This window comes from Oncorhynchus clarkii, chromosome 5 (assembly GCF_045791955.1).
Source record: "Oncorhynchus clarkii lewisi isolate Uvic-CL-2024 chromosome 5, UVic_Ocla_1.0, whole genome shotgun sequence".
Lineage (NCBI taxonomy): Eukaryota > Metazoa > Chordata > Actinopteri > Salmoniformes > Salmonidae > Oncorhynchus > Oncorhynchus clarkii.
Genome location: NC_092151.1, coordinates 17,643,161 through 17,657,330, shown reverse-complemented (window position 1 = coordinate 17,657,330; position 14,170 = coordinate 17,643,161). Strand labels below are relative to the sequence as shown.

The 14,170-nt window shown below is 40.6% G+C and overlaps 1 protein-coding gene across 1 annotated transcript in view; it reads right to left on the bottom strand.

Moving 5' to 3' along the window:
- The window catches only part of LOC139408471 (rho guanine nucleotide exchange factor 28-like), a 109,784-nt gene that overhangs the window by 70,137 nt on the left and 25,477 nt on the right, over nt 1-14,170 (bottom strand). Inside the window, exons 5-7 of the mRNA XM_071152406.1 lie at nt 2,997-3,180; nt 2,587-2,776; nt 1,312-1,390 (exon numbers count right to left, since the gene is read on the bottom strand). Coding sequence (XP_071008507.1) covers nt 1,312-1,390; nt 2,587-2,776; nt 2,997-3,180 — 453 coding nt within the window. The remainder of the gene's footprint in view (nt 1-1,311; nt 1,391-2,586; nt 2,777-2,996; nt 3,181-14,170) is intronic.

Sequence of the window (14,170 nt, the reverse complement as noted above, 5' to 3'; positions counted from 1 at the left end):
GTATCAATTAATTAGGCTGATGGAACATATCAGAATGTTTAGCTTAAAATGTTGATTGAAGTATAATTTACTCACATTGTAGGTGCAGCAATGTACACACAGTGTTAGGCCTACGCGCAAAAGTTTCAAAATTCAATTTGCAGGAAAACACCATTCTAAATGTCGCACCATACATGCGAGCGGTTTCATGGGCAGAGATGGAACTATCTGTTAGAGATTTAGGAAGAGGGGAGATCTAAAGATGCAACATCATGCGTTGCTAATAGGACTAGGATAATGCCTTTGGCTGCTAGACAATGAAATACAGTTGAAAGAATACCATTAGAACAGGAGAACGCATATGAGGAAGTCTTTAGAAAACAATTGGTTCCACGTTTCTATGGTGGGATTTTGTCTAAAGGCTATTTTGAAGCAAGGTAAGACCTGCCTCATAAAATGAATTAAATGTCCAGGTTTCAAACAATTAAGGAACAGGACAAATATAGCGATGCTAATGATAGCCCTACCGTCTTCTGGTAGATGGAAAGGCTTTCCCAAAAACCTATGATATCATGAATATTTGCATCAATCCAGTAGCCATTTGTTTTTCAAACTCTATCTCATGTGTTACAGAAACACCTAACCAAACAACAGTGATTGGTGCCTACACTACACTCAAAAATCAAAATGTCTTAGATTTATCCCAGACCTCAAAAGTGGTCTCCTGGTGTGGTTTAAGCATTGTTATGGATTTAGAACATCCAATGTTGTTGTTGCCTTTTGTGAACTAACACTCGCACTTGACTTTTTTCTCCCCCTACTAGCACTGACTGCTGATAGTTACTTTATTGAGGAAAAATGTACTTGCTATGACTGTGATAAGTGGTTTTCCGCCAAGCTAAGATGAATGACAGCCTAATTTATCTGTCTCAATAGTTGGCCTACTATTAGCCTACTTGCAAGATACAGCTTGGGTTGGCCTAACTATAAAAGACCAATATGGGATTTATCATTTTAGGTCATTGAGAGTGTATGTCACTGTTTCTCATAGAATTTTTCACCTTCGCTGGGCGGGCCGTTTGGGAAATGTTAAACAACATTTGAGTATACCCACTTCTCCAGGAATCACTACATCACAGCTCATCCCCACGACCAGGGTGGCAGTCTGTTTCTGCTCTCTTGCAAACTCCTTATGGAATTGTCATGCCAATGTGTCGCTTGACAATGACAACAGGTAATGAATGACAATAGGCAAAAGCACAAACAGATTTAGGAACAGGCTATTATCACCAGATTAAAGTCACAATCCTGAGTTCGGTGTTTCACACTCACCTCCGTCACTGGCATCACTTCTATGGACATCCAATCCGTAACTGTCCTCCATCTGAACATCACCTCTCAGTGCTGAGATCTGTGACAAATACAGGAGCTCCGTGACAACATGCTCTTAATAATAATAATAATAATAATAAACTAATACTGTAGGTAACATAATCTATGAACTTAAAAGTCAATGTATTATATAAATGTGTATTATAAAGGTTTGTTTACAGTAAAACATAGTCAATGAATGAATTACATTTCCACTTCCTTTAGACCTGTGAGTGAGCAAAGCTGTCATCAAGGCAAAGGGTGTCTACTTTGAAGAATCTCAAATATAAAATATATTTTGATTTGTTTAACACTTTTTGGTTACTACATGAATCCATATGTGCTATTTCATAGTTTTGATGTCTTCACTATTATTCTACTACGTAGAAAACAGTAAAAAATAAAGAAAAACCCTGGAATGAGTAGGTGTGTCTAAACTTTTGACTGGTACTTTACGTATTTTAGCAGCTACTCAGTTCATCCATAAACGTTCATAGTTGTAAACATTACAATAAAACACATCAGTAGGTTGCTACAACAACATTATGCAGCCTAATCGTTCAACGGCCATATTACTGTCTGTCATTCAACCACAGGGGGTTGGTGGCACCTTAATTGGGGAGGACGGCTCGTGGTAACGTCTGGAGCAGAATCAGTGGAATGGTATCAAATACATCAAACGTGTTTGCTGCCATTTCTTTTAGCTCCGTTCCAGCCATTATCATGAGACATCTTCCCCCCAACAGCCTCCCCCACGTTCAACAGTTAGTTCATGAAACAGAGCAGTTTTCTTTGATCATGTTTATGACTCAGTGTGTGTAACATCCACATTACAACCTATAATTATACCAGTTTTACTGCCTAAGTAAGATCCACCGGTATAAACAAGAACTATCCAAACTATGTGAACATTAGTTAGAAAAAGTATTAGCCAGATCAAACACAGGCAGTTGTATTACATTGTACTACAGTAGAGAATTAAGTCAGCTTTAGTTTTTCCTTAAACACAATGTTTTCCTCTGTAATCCACTGAACTCACCTGAACAGAAAAAGACTGTGAGCTAAAAACTGAACACTGCTTTGAATCCTGGGTCACGATCCACAAAGCATAGAGTAGGAGTGCAGATTTAGGATCAGGGCCCCACCTGTCCATGTAATCTTATTTATTATGATCTTAAAGACTAAATGTATCCTAGATCAGCACTACTACTCTCTGAATACAGGCCCTGATCTTACCTGTCTGAGGATGTTGTGGTCCATCAGTTTCTCTCTGAGGACCAGGATGTTGCCCAGAACACTGCTCTCAGGGCCCCCCAGGAAGGTGAGGGAGAGGCAGTCAGATCCAGGACAGAACCTCAGTACACGGGTGCTATCTGCCCATACACACCACACCCCGACAAGGGGAGACCTCTGAGGGAAAGGTGAACTGTATGGAAATGAAGTGGGAAGGTATGTGTTAGTTATCTGATTGGGTTGGCCATTTTCAGTCTTATAACAATCATCACTCACACAAATGATTGCTCTTGGGTCGTTATTGTAAAATAGACTGTGTTCTCAATGAGTTACCTGGTTAAATAAAGTCAATAAATAAATATATAAACATGATGTTGATATACTCTTTGTGATGAAAGGAGGTGGAGACTCACGTAGCGAGTGCCATAAAGAGGGAGTGGTCTCCTCTCCTCTGAGCCAGCTGGAGGGGTGTTTCCCCCTCCTCATTGGGCATGGTCAGTGCCCTCTGACCCATAGGCTGGCCAATCAGAAAGCGGGAGAGATGGAGCAAACCCAGACGCACTGAGAGGTGGAGGAGAGCCTCCCTGGGCAGGAGCTCTGCAGAAAGAGAGAGAGAGAGAGAGAGAGAGAGAGAGAGAGAGAGAGAGAGAGAGAGAGAAAGAGAGAGAGATGGTCAGTGCCCTCTGACCCTTAGGCTGGCCAATCAGAAAGCGGGAGAGATGGAGCAAACCCAGATGCACTGAGAGGTGGAGGAGAGCCTCCCTGGACTGGAGCTCTGCAGAAAGAAAGAGAGAAACCTGTCCAATCAAAAACATAGAGACCCAGAAAACCTGAGTCTACAGCTTCACTATGGTGGATCACTAAAACAATACAGAAATACACTACGGAAAAAGAAGGAACAGCATGTCAGAAATCAGCTCAATGTAATTGAAGAATCCATAGACTCTAACCACTTAAGGGAAAATTGCAAAACACTAAACAAACAACAACAGGAAGAATTACAGTGCTTTGCAAAAGTATTCATCCCCCTTAGCTTTCTTCCTATTTTGTTGGATTCCATGTATTGGACATACACAAAATAGTCCAAATTGGTGAAGTGAAATGAAAAAAATAACTTGTTTCAAAACAAAAATCAAAATTCAAAACAGAAAAATGGTGCGTGCATATGTATTCACCCCCATCTGGTGCAAACAATTACCTTCAGAAGTCACATAATTAGTTAAATAAAGTCCACCTGTGTGCAATCTAAGTGTCACATGATCTGTCACATGATCTCGGTACATATACACCTTTTATGAATGGCCTCTGAGTCTGCAACACCACTAAGCAAGGGGCACCACCAAGCAAGCAACACCATTGTCATGACGTTGGCCTCTTTGGGTATAGCAAGCCCATCCCCCTCTCCCTGCCTCCCCCTTTCCTCCTTCAACTAGATTGCTGTGGTCAGAGAGACGCCGAAAATTCCTGAGAATCTCCTCATGGACACACAGTATAGAGAGAGTAGATTTTCATCGAGAACAAAATAAATCCTTCCACCTCACAGAACTTGAGGTACGAACAAATTTCATGTTCCGGAGAAAGTATAAAAGAATCCAATTCTTCGGTGAAGAATCCAAACGAACTGGTCCGTGTGGCCACATTACCATAACGCTGTTTATATAATAGCCTCAGATATGAGGTTTACATCTAATTGTTGTATAAGATGAATGAGTGAGTATGATACTGTTTGTATAATTGTGTAATATGATTTTGGACTGTTTAATGAAGAAAAATACAATTCCCTTTTGATTTGAACTAAATCAGAGGACCGCCCCTGAGCCCAGTTAGGGTCAGCCAACCTGGGACAGCCTTTTCGGCCCTTCCGAATAAAACCCCCACTCGGGTTTTCGATCAGCAGACTGAGCTTACCTCAATTACGAGATGGCTAAAGGTTGCGGACCATGTTTTACTCCATTAGGAGGACAAAGGTTGTAGACCATTGCTGAATCTTTTAACCATATCACGTGGTTAAACTACTAGACTATCGATACCGACAGAATAAGAACAAGTCTTTGATATTAATTACTAGTCTGCAGCTAGGAATTCGGTATCATTGAACGCGAAGAACGACAACCGCCGAAACATCCATTCTATAGCATCCACTCTGAACAATCCCCTCTAACCACAACCGAGAGTGAGAGGGAGAGACGGACAATTCTACAAAAAAAAAAACTTTTCACCAGAGATCAAGACGACACACTGAGCGTAAATATATATATTGATTGCAATTGTTCCCGAATGAGTGAGCATTCATGTGTAAAGGATTAGCATTTCAATTGTTATAATTATCACTCTGTAGTGACTTCCAAGTCGACCCCCACTTCCCCTTTTGTCTAACAAGCCGCCATGCCGGTTTAGCCCACTAGGGCACATTCTCCTATCATTTCATGTAACCACATTTACCTTGTATTTTTTGTTTGTTTATGCATTTCTGTGAATTACTTAGTTAGTAATAAATAAATGATTTAAGACAATTGATGTATGGATGACTCATAGTGAAGACTGGGTTCGTGCAGATAACCAACAATTTACGACGTTTGGAATGAGACTAACGTGAGGTAAAGTAAATAATTAATTAATTCGAAGACTAATTGATCAGATAAAATATCTGAAAAGTTATTTTAGGAAATGATAACTTTGTAATCTGAATATTTTTCCTTAGTGCCCCGACTTCCTAGTAATTACGGTTACATGATTAATCAGTCTAATCGCGTAATAACTAATTACAGAGAATCTTTGATAAAAACTATCAGTCTTCAGTTAATGATAGTAAAGACACGACACCGTGAAGACAAAGGAGCTCTCCAAACAGGTCAGGGACAAAGTTGTGGAGAAGTACAGAACATCCCACGGAGCACCATTAAATCCATTATTACAAAACGTAAAGAATATTGCACCACAACAAACCTGCCAAAAGAGGGCTGCCCACCAAAACTCATGGACCAGGCAAGGAGGGCATTAATCAGAGAGGCAACAAAGAGACCAAAGACAACCCTGAAGGAGCTGCAAAGCTCCACAGCGGAGATTGGAGTATCTGTCCAAAGCCGTACACTCCACAGAGCTGGACTTTATGGAAGAGAGGACGGAAAAAAGCCGTTGCTAAAAGAAAAAAACAAGCAAACACATTTGGTGTTTGCCAAAAGGCATGTGGGAGACTCCCCAAACATATGGAAGTTACTCTGGTCAGATGAGACTAAAATAGAGCTTTTTGGCCAACAAGAAGAATGCTATGTCTGGCGCAAACCCAACACCTCTCATCACCCCAAGAATACCATCCCCACAGTGAAGCATGGTGGTGGCAGCATCATGCTGTGGGGATGTTTTTCATCAACAGGGACTGGGAAACTGGTCAGAATTGAAGGAATGATGGATGGCCCTAAATATAGGGAAATTCTTATGGGAAACCTGTTTCAGTCTTCCAGAGATTTGAGACTGGGACAGAGGTTCACCTTCCAGCAGGACAATGACCCTAAGCATGCTGCTAAAGCAACACTTAAGTTGTTTAAGGAGAAACATTTACATGTCTTGGAATAGCCTAGTCAAAGCCCAGACCTCAATCCAATTGAGAATCTGTGGTATGACTTAAAGATTGCTGCACACAATTATTGGTTTCACAATAAAAAATATTTTGCATCTTCAAAGTGGTAGGCATGTTGTGTAAATCAAATGCTACAAATGCCCAAAATATACATTTTAATTCCAGGTTGTTAAGCAACAAAATAGAAAAAATGCCAAAGGGGGTGAATACTTTCGCAAGCCACTGTATCTATCCAAAATGGAGATGTATGCATAAACCACTTCTCCAATCGTTTTGGCTCTATAACAAAGAACAAACAGCAAAAACATATACATGATACAAATCTTAGAATCAACTATTAAAGACTACCAAAACCCACTGGATTCTCCAATTACCTTGAATGAACTAGAGGACAAAATACAACCCTCCAACCCAAAAAGGCCTGTGGTGTTGATGGTATCCTCAATGAAATGATGAAATATACAGACAACAAATTCCAATTGGCTATACTAAAACTCTTTTAACATCATCCTTAGCTCTGGCTTCTTCCCCAAGATTTTGAACCAAGGACTGACCACCCCAATCCACAAAAGTGGAGACATATTTGACCCCAATAACTACTGTGGGATATGCGTCAACTGGAACCTTGGGAAAAATCCTTTGCATTATCATTAACAGCAGACACGTACATTTACTCAGTGAAAACAATGTACTGAGCAAATGTCAAATTGGCTTTTTACCAAATTCTCATACGAAAGACCACGTATTCACCCTGCACACCCTAATTGATAAACAGACAAACCAAAACAAAGGCAAAGTCTTCTCATGCTTTGTTGATTTCAAAAAAGCCTTCGATTTGGCATGAGGGTCTGCTATACAAATTGATGGAAAGTGATGTTGGGGGAAAAACATAAGACATTATAAAATCCATGTACACAAACAACAAGTGTGTGGTTAAAATAGGCAAAAAACACACACATTTCTTCCCACAGGGCCGTGGGGTGATAAAGGGATGCAGCTTAAGCCCCACCCTCTTCAGCATATATATATCAAAGAATTGGAGAGGGCACTAGAAAAGTCTGCAGCACCTGGCCTCACCCTACTAGAATCTGAAGTCAAACGTCTACTGTTTGCTGATGATCTGGTGCTTCTGTCATCAACCAAGGAGGGCCTACAGCAGCACCTAGATCTTCTGCACAGATTCTGCCAGACCTGGACCCTGACAGTAAATCTCAGTAAGACCAAAATAATGGTGTTCCAAAAAATTTCCAGTCACCAGGACCACAAATACAAATTCCGTCTAGACACTGTTGCCTTAGAGCACACTAAAAAACTATACATACCTTGGCCTAAACATCAGCGCCACAGGTAACTTCCACAAAGCTGTGAACGATCTGAGAGACAAGGCAAGAAGGGCCTTCTATGCCATCAAAAGGAACATAAATTCGACATACCAATTAGGATCTGTCTAAAAATACTTTAATCAGTCATAGAGCCCATTGCCCTTTATGGTTGTGAGGTCTGGGGTCCGCTCACCAACCAAGAATTCACAAAATGGGACAAACACCAAATTGAGACTGCATGCAGAATTCTGCTAAAATATCCTCAGTGTACAATGTAAAACAACAAATAATGCATGCAGAGCAGAATTAGGCCGATACCCGCTAATTATCAAAATCCAGAAAAGAGACGTTAAATTCTACAACCACCTAAAAGGAAGTGATTCCCAAACCTTCCATAACTAAGCCATCACCTACAGAGAGATGAACCTGGAGAAGAGTCCCCTAAGCAAGCTGGTCCTGGGGCTCTGTTCACAAACACAAACATACCCCACAGAGCCTCAGGACAGCAACACAATTAGGTCCAACCAAATCATGAGAAAACAAAAAGATAATTACTTGACATATTGTAAAGAATTAACAAACAGAGCAAACTAGAATGCTATCTGGCCCTAAACAGAGAGTACCCAGTGGCAGAATACCTGCCCACTGTGACTGACCCAAACTTAAGGAAAGCTTTGACTATGTACATACTCAGTGAGCATAGCCTTGCTATTGAGAAAGCCCGCCGTAGGCAGACCTGGCTTTCAAGAGAAGACAGGCTATGTGCACACTGCCCATAAAATGAGGTGGAAACTGAGCTGCACTTCCTAACCTCCTGCCAAATGTATGACCATATCAGAGACACATATTTCCCTGAGACTACACAGATCCACAAAGAATTCAAAAACAAACCCGATTTTGATAAACCGATTTTGATAAACAACCTGTTGCCACAAGAAAAGCGCAACCAGCGAAGAACAAACACCATTGTAAATATAACCCATATTTATGTTTATTTTTGTACTTTGTACTTTAATCATTTGCACATCGTTACAACACTGTATATATACATAATAAACCCCAATTAATCTCCATCGTTCATTGAAGTTGATGGGTCATTTATAACAAAACCTTTTGATATAGCCAATCATTTCAATGACTATTTCACTGGTAAAGTGGACAAACTCAGGAGTGAAATGACAATTTTAAACAGTCAACCATCATATTTGTGTATTGAAGGTCTAATAATGAAAGAGAAGGATTGCTGTTTTGAATTTGGTCAAGTTTGTGTGGAAGAGGTGGGAAAACAATTGTTATCCATCAATAATGATATGCCACCAGGTATAGACAACCTAGATGGGAAACTATTGTTATCAATAATGATATGCCACCAGGTATAGACAACCTAGATGGGAAACTATTGTTATCAATAATGATATGCCACCAGGTATAGACAACCTAGATGGGAAACTATTGTTATCAATAATGATATGCCACCAGGTATAGACAACCTAGATGGGAAACTATTGTTATCAATAATGATATGCCACCAGGTATAGACAACCTAGATGGGAAACTATTGTTATCAATAATGATATGCCACCAGGTATAGACAACCTAGATGGGAAACTATTGTTATCAATAATGATATGCCACCAGGTATAGACAACCTAGATGGGAAACTATTGTTATCAATAATGATATGCCACCAGGTATAGACAACCTAGATGGGAAACTATTGTTATCAATAATGATATGCCACCAGGTATAGACAACCTAGATGGGAAACTATTGTTATCAATAATGATATGCCACCAGGTATAGACAACCTAGATGGGAAACTATTGTTATCAATAATGATATGCCACCAGGTATAGACAACCTAGATGGGAAACTATTGTTATCAATAATGATATGCCACCAGGTATAGACAACCTAGATGGGAAACTATTGTTATCAATAATGATATGCCACCAGGTATAGACAACCTAGATGGGAAACTATTGTTATCAATAATGATATGCCACCAGGTATAGACAACCTAGATGGGAAACTATTGTTATCAATAATGATATGCCACCAGGTATAGACAACCTAGATGGGAAACTATTGAGAATGGTAGCAGACTGTATTGCCATCCCTATTTGCTATGTTTTTAACCAAAGCCTAAAGGAGTGTGTCCACAGGCTTGGAAGGAAGCTAAAGTAATTCCACTACCTAAAAATAATGAAGCACCCATTGTTGGCTCTAACAGCCGACCAATTTGCTTGCTGCCTGTTCTTGGTAAACTGACGGAGGAAATTGTTTGAACAAATACAATGCTAGTTAACTACTGACTTTCAGCATGCATATAGGGAAGGCCACTCAACTTCATCTGCACTGACTCAGATGACTGAATGATTGGCTAAATTAAATGTATACTAACATCATAATAGTTGGAGCTGTATTGTTAGATTTCAGTGCAGTGTTGTTGATGTTATTGATCATAATTTGTTACTGAAAAAACTCACTTTTTATGACTTTACATCACCTGCCATCACATGGGCTCCTAAGTGGCACAGCGGTCTAAGACACTGTATCTCAGTGCTAGTGACGTCACTACAGACCCTGGTTCGATTCCAGGCTGTATCACAACCGGCTGTGGGTGGCGCACAATTGGCCCAGCATCATCCGGGGTAGGCTTTCAGGCGCACAATTGGCCCAGCATCATCCGGGGTAGGCTTTCATTGTAAATAAGAATTATTATTATTATAATTTTTTTTTTATATACCCCTTTTTCTCCCCAATTTCGTAGTATCCAATTGTTGTAGTAGCTACTATCTTGTCTCATCGCTACAACTCCCGTACGGGCTCGGGAGAGACGAAGGTTGAAAGTCATGCGTCCTCCGATACACAACCAACCAAGCCGCTGCTTCTTTAACACAGCGCACATCCAACCCGGAAGCCAGCCGCACCAATGCGCCGGAGGAAACACCGTGCACCTGGCCACCTTGGTTAGCGTACACTGCGCCCAGCCCGCCACAGGAGTCGCTGGTGCGCGATGAGACAAGGACACCCCTACCGACCAAGCCCTCCCTAACCCGGGCGACGCTAGGCCAATTGTGCGTCGCCCCACGGACCTCCCGGTCGCGGCCGGTTACGACAGAGCCTGGGCGCGAACCCAGGGACTCTGATGGCACAGTTGGCGCTGCAGTACAGCGCCCTTAACCACTGCGCCACCCGGGAGGCCAAGAATTTGTTTTTAACTGACTTCCCTAGTTAAATAAATAAAAAATGGTTGGAGAGTTATCTATCCAATCGAACTCAAGAGAGTATTCAATGGAAGCTTCTCTAAAATCAGATATGCTGTTACTGTTCTCTATTTGTTCAAATGATTTGCCACTTGTCTTACAACAAGCTTAAATGACTATGTATGCTGATGATTGCACACTCTACACATCAGCACCTACAGCCATAAATAACAATAAACTGGTCTTGAATACATGTGAAATCAAAATGCATTGTATTTGGTTCAAAGCATTCTCTTTGACCTAAACCTCAACTGGAGTTGTGCATAAAGGGTGTGAACACTGATCAAGTTGAAGAAGCTGAACTCATAGGAGTAACATTGGATGATCAATTGTCATGGTCAAGTCATATTGACAAAGTTGTTGTGAAGATGGTATGTCTGTTATAAAAATATGTTTTTGACACAAAGATCCATACTAGTTGATCAGGCTCTGGTTTTGTCCCATCTTGATTACTGTTGGGTAATATTGTCAGGTGCAGCAAAGAAAGACCTGGCAAAGCTACAGCTGTCTCAAAACAAAGCAGCACGCCTTTTTCTCAACTGCTCCCACAGAACTAACATCAACGACATGCATGATAGTCTTTCATGGTTGAGGGTTAAGAAGAAACTGAAAGCAAATGTTTCGCTCAGTTATATATCGCTCAGTTATATATAGAGCCATGTCATTATGGAATACTCTGGTGGTTACTCGGGAGAAAAGCAATTTTAGCTTTAAAAAACAATGTATCACAGCACCTTTCCTCTTTCTAAAGATCTAATTTAACTGTACTGTATATAAGAATATGAATACGTACAGTGCATTCTGAAAATATTCAGACCCCTTGACTTTTTCCTAATTTCGTTACGTTACAGCCTTATTCTAAAATGAATTAAACCCTTTTTCCACCTCATCAATCTACACACAATACCCCATAATGACAAAATGAAAACAGGTTTTTATAAATTGTTGCAAATGAATTACACATAAAAAAACTGAAATACTTATTTACATAAGTACTCAGACCCTTCGCTATGAGACTCGACATTGAGCTCAGGTGCATCCTGTTTGATCATCCTTGAGATGTTTCTACAACTTGGTTGGAGTCCATCTGTGGTAAATTCAATTGATTGCACATGATTTGGAAAGGCACACAACTGTCTATATAAGGTCCCACAGTTGACAGTACATGTCAGAACATGCTTGGAGTTTGCTAAAAGGCACCTAAAGACTCTCAGACCATGAGAAACAAGATTCGCTGATCTGATGAAACCAAGATTGAAGTCTTTGGCCTGAATGCCAAGCATCACGTCTGGAAAAAATGTGGCACCATCCCTACGGTGAAGCATGGTGGTGGCAACATCATGCTGTGGGGATGTTTTTCAGCTGCAGGGACTGGGAGACTAATCAGGATCAAGGGAAAGATGAACGGAGCACAGAGAGGCCATCAATGACAACCTACTCCAGATCGCTCAGGACTTCAGACTGGGGCGAAGGTTCACCTTACAACAGGTTAACGACCCTAAGCACACAGCCAAGACATTGAAGGAGTGGCTTCTGGACAAGTCTCTGAATGTCCTTGAGTGGCCCAGCCAGAACCTGGACCTGAACCCGATCGAACATCTCTTGAGAGACCTCAAAATAGCTGTGCAGCGACGCTCCCCATCCAACCTGAAAGAGCTTGAGAAGATCTGAAGAATGAGAGAAACTCCTCAAATACAGGTGTGCCAAGCTTGTAGCGTCATACCCAAGAAGACTCGAGGCTGTAATCGCTGCCAAAGGTGCTTCAACAAAGTACTGAGTAAAGGGTCTGAATACTTAGGTAAATGTGATATTTCAGTTTTGTATTTTTTATAAATAAATAAAAATACTTCGTCCATTTTAGAATTAGGCTGTAACTTAACAAAATGTGGAAAAAGTCAAGGGGTCTGAATACTTTCGGAATGCGCTGTATATATGAATAGTGTGTAAAGAGTATTTTTGTTGTTGCTTGGTGTATTTCTATATATACTTCTTATTTTATTTATAGTTTTTATTTCGAATTTAATGTAATATCTTATGTTGTTCTTGTCTATTACTGTTCTGTTCTTTGTCATGTATTGTACGTTTTATGTGGAACCCAGGAAGAGTAGCATCTGCATGTGCAGTTGCTAATGGAGATCCTAATAAACTAAACTAAACGCTGTGTTCCTTAAAATAGATGAAGACAGACAGAGGTGACAAGCCCTCCATACAAGAACATTGTAGCCTCTAACATCTCTGCTATACATCCCTAAACCTGTTATCCTTCATACGATATCCTCACCGTCCAAACGTACTGTATACATTACATACTACACATCTGCTCTCTAGACCTAAACACACTTATTATGGCTCCAGGTCAGGTGTGAACGCTGACATGAATGTAAGCGAATACACTATGACTGCACACACACAGTATATTGTATACAGCTAAGCTAGCACATATCAATGCTATATACTGTACCTAGCACATAGATGGTCCCGTATTTAGACCTACTCTAGCTAACACACAATCCAGGTGGGTGTCATGTTGCGTGTCACGCTGTGTGAAGTCTAGACTTTATATGGAGAATGCATACCAACAAGGCAGGTCAGGTACTTCACACAGGTGTTAGTTATTATAACAACTCGTAAGCATTTTCACTTTCTCCTGTGCATTGAGGAGTATTCCTAACTGACTTTTAGCTTAGGGCTGGGTCGTGAGAAAAATAAAGTACCACGCTAGCTATGAGGCATTTGGGAAATTCTCCCGTTTTATTCAGGTTGCGTACCAAATGGAACCCTGTTCACTATACTATATAGTGCACTCCTTTTAACAAGAACTCTATGGGTCCTGGTCAAAACTAGTGTACTAAATAGGAAATATGGTGTCATTTGGGACGCAACATCAGTGACTCTTCCTCATATGAAGAGTTGAGACATTGACAGTGACAGTGCTAGGGTTCCCACACTGATAATGCCATTGACAGAAGCGAGCAGAGACCAGACACACACCACACACACAAGCTCAAGGTAACCCTCTAAACCTGCTCAGTGTGTTTTAATAAAGCCAGTGTGTTGGAGGGACAAGCTGCCTGCAGGGCAGAGCACACATCCTTCCTATTCCCCTTTGTCACACTGAATGACTTGGTTTTAAAAAGAGAGTCACTTTGTCACACTGAATGACTTGGTTTTAAAAAGAGAGTCCCTTTGTCACACTGAATCACGCTGAATGACTTGGTTTTAAAAAGAGAGTCACTTAATCACACTGAATGACTTGGTTTTAAAAAGAGAGTCACTTTGTCACACTGAATGACTTGGTTTTAAAAAGAGAGGGAATAGTCAGTCAAGCCTCTATTCTTTCCTGTAGGACTAAGAAAGAAGGGTAGATTTGCTATGGAAATAGCTTTATATCTCTTCATTCTGAATTGCTGTCCTACACT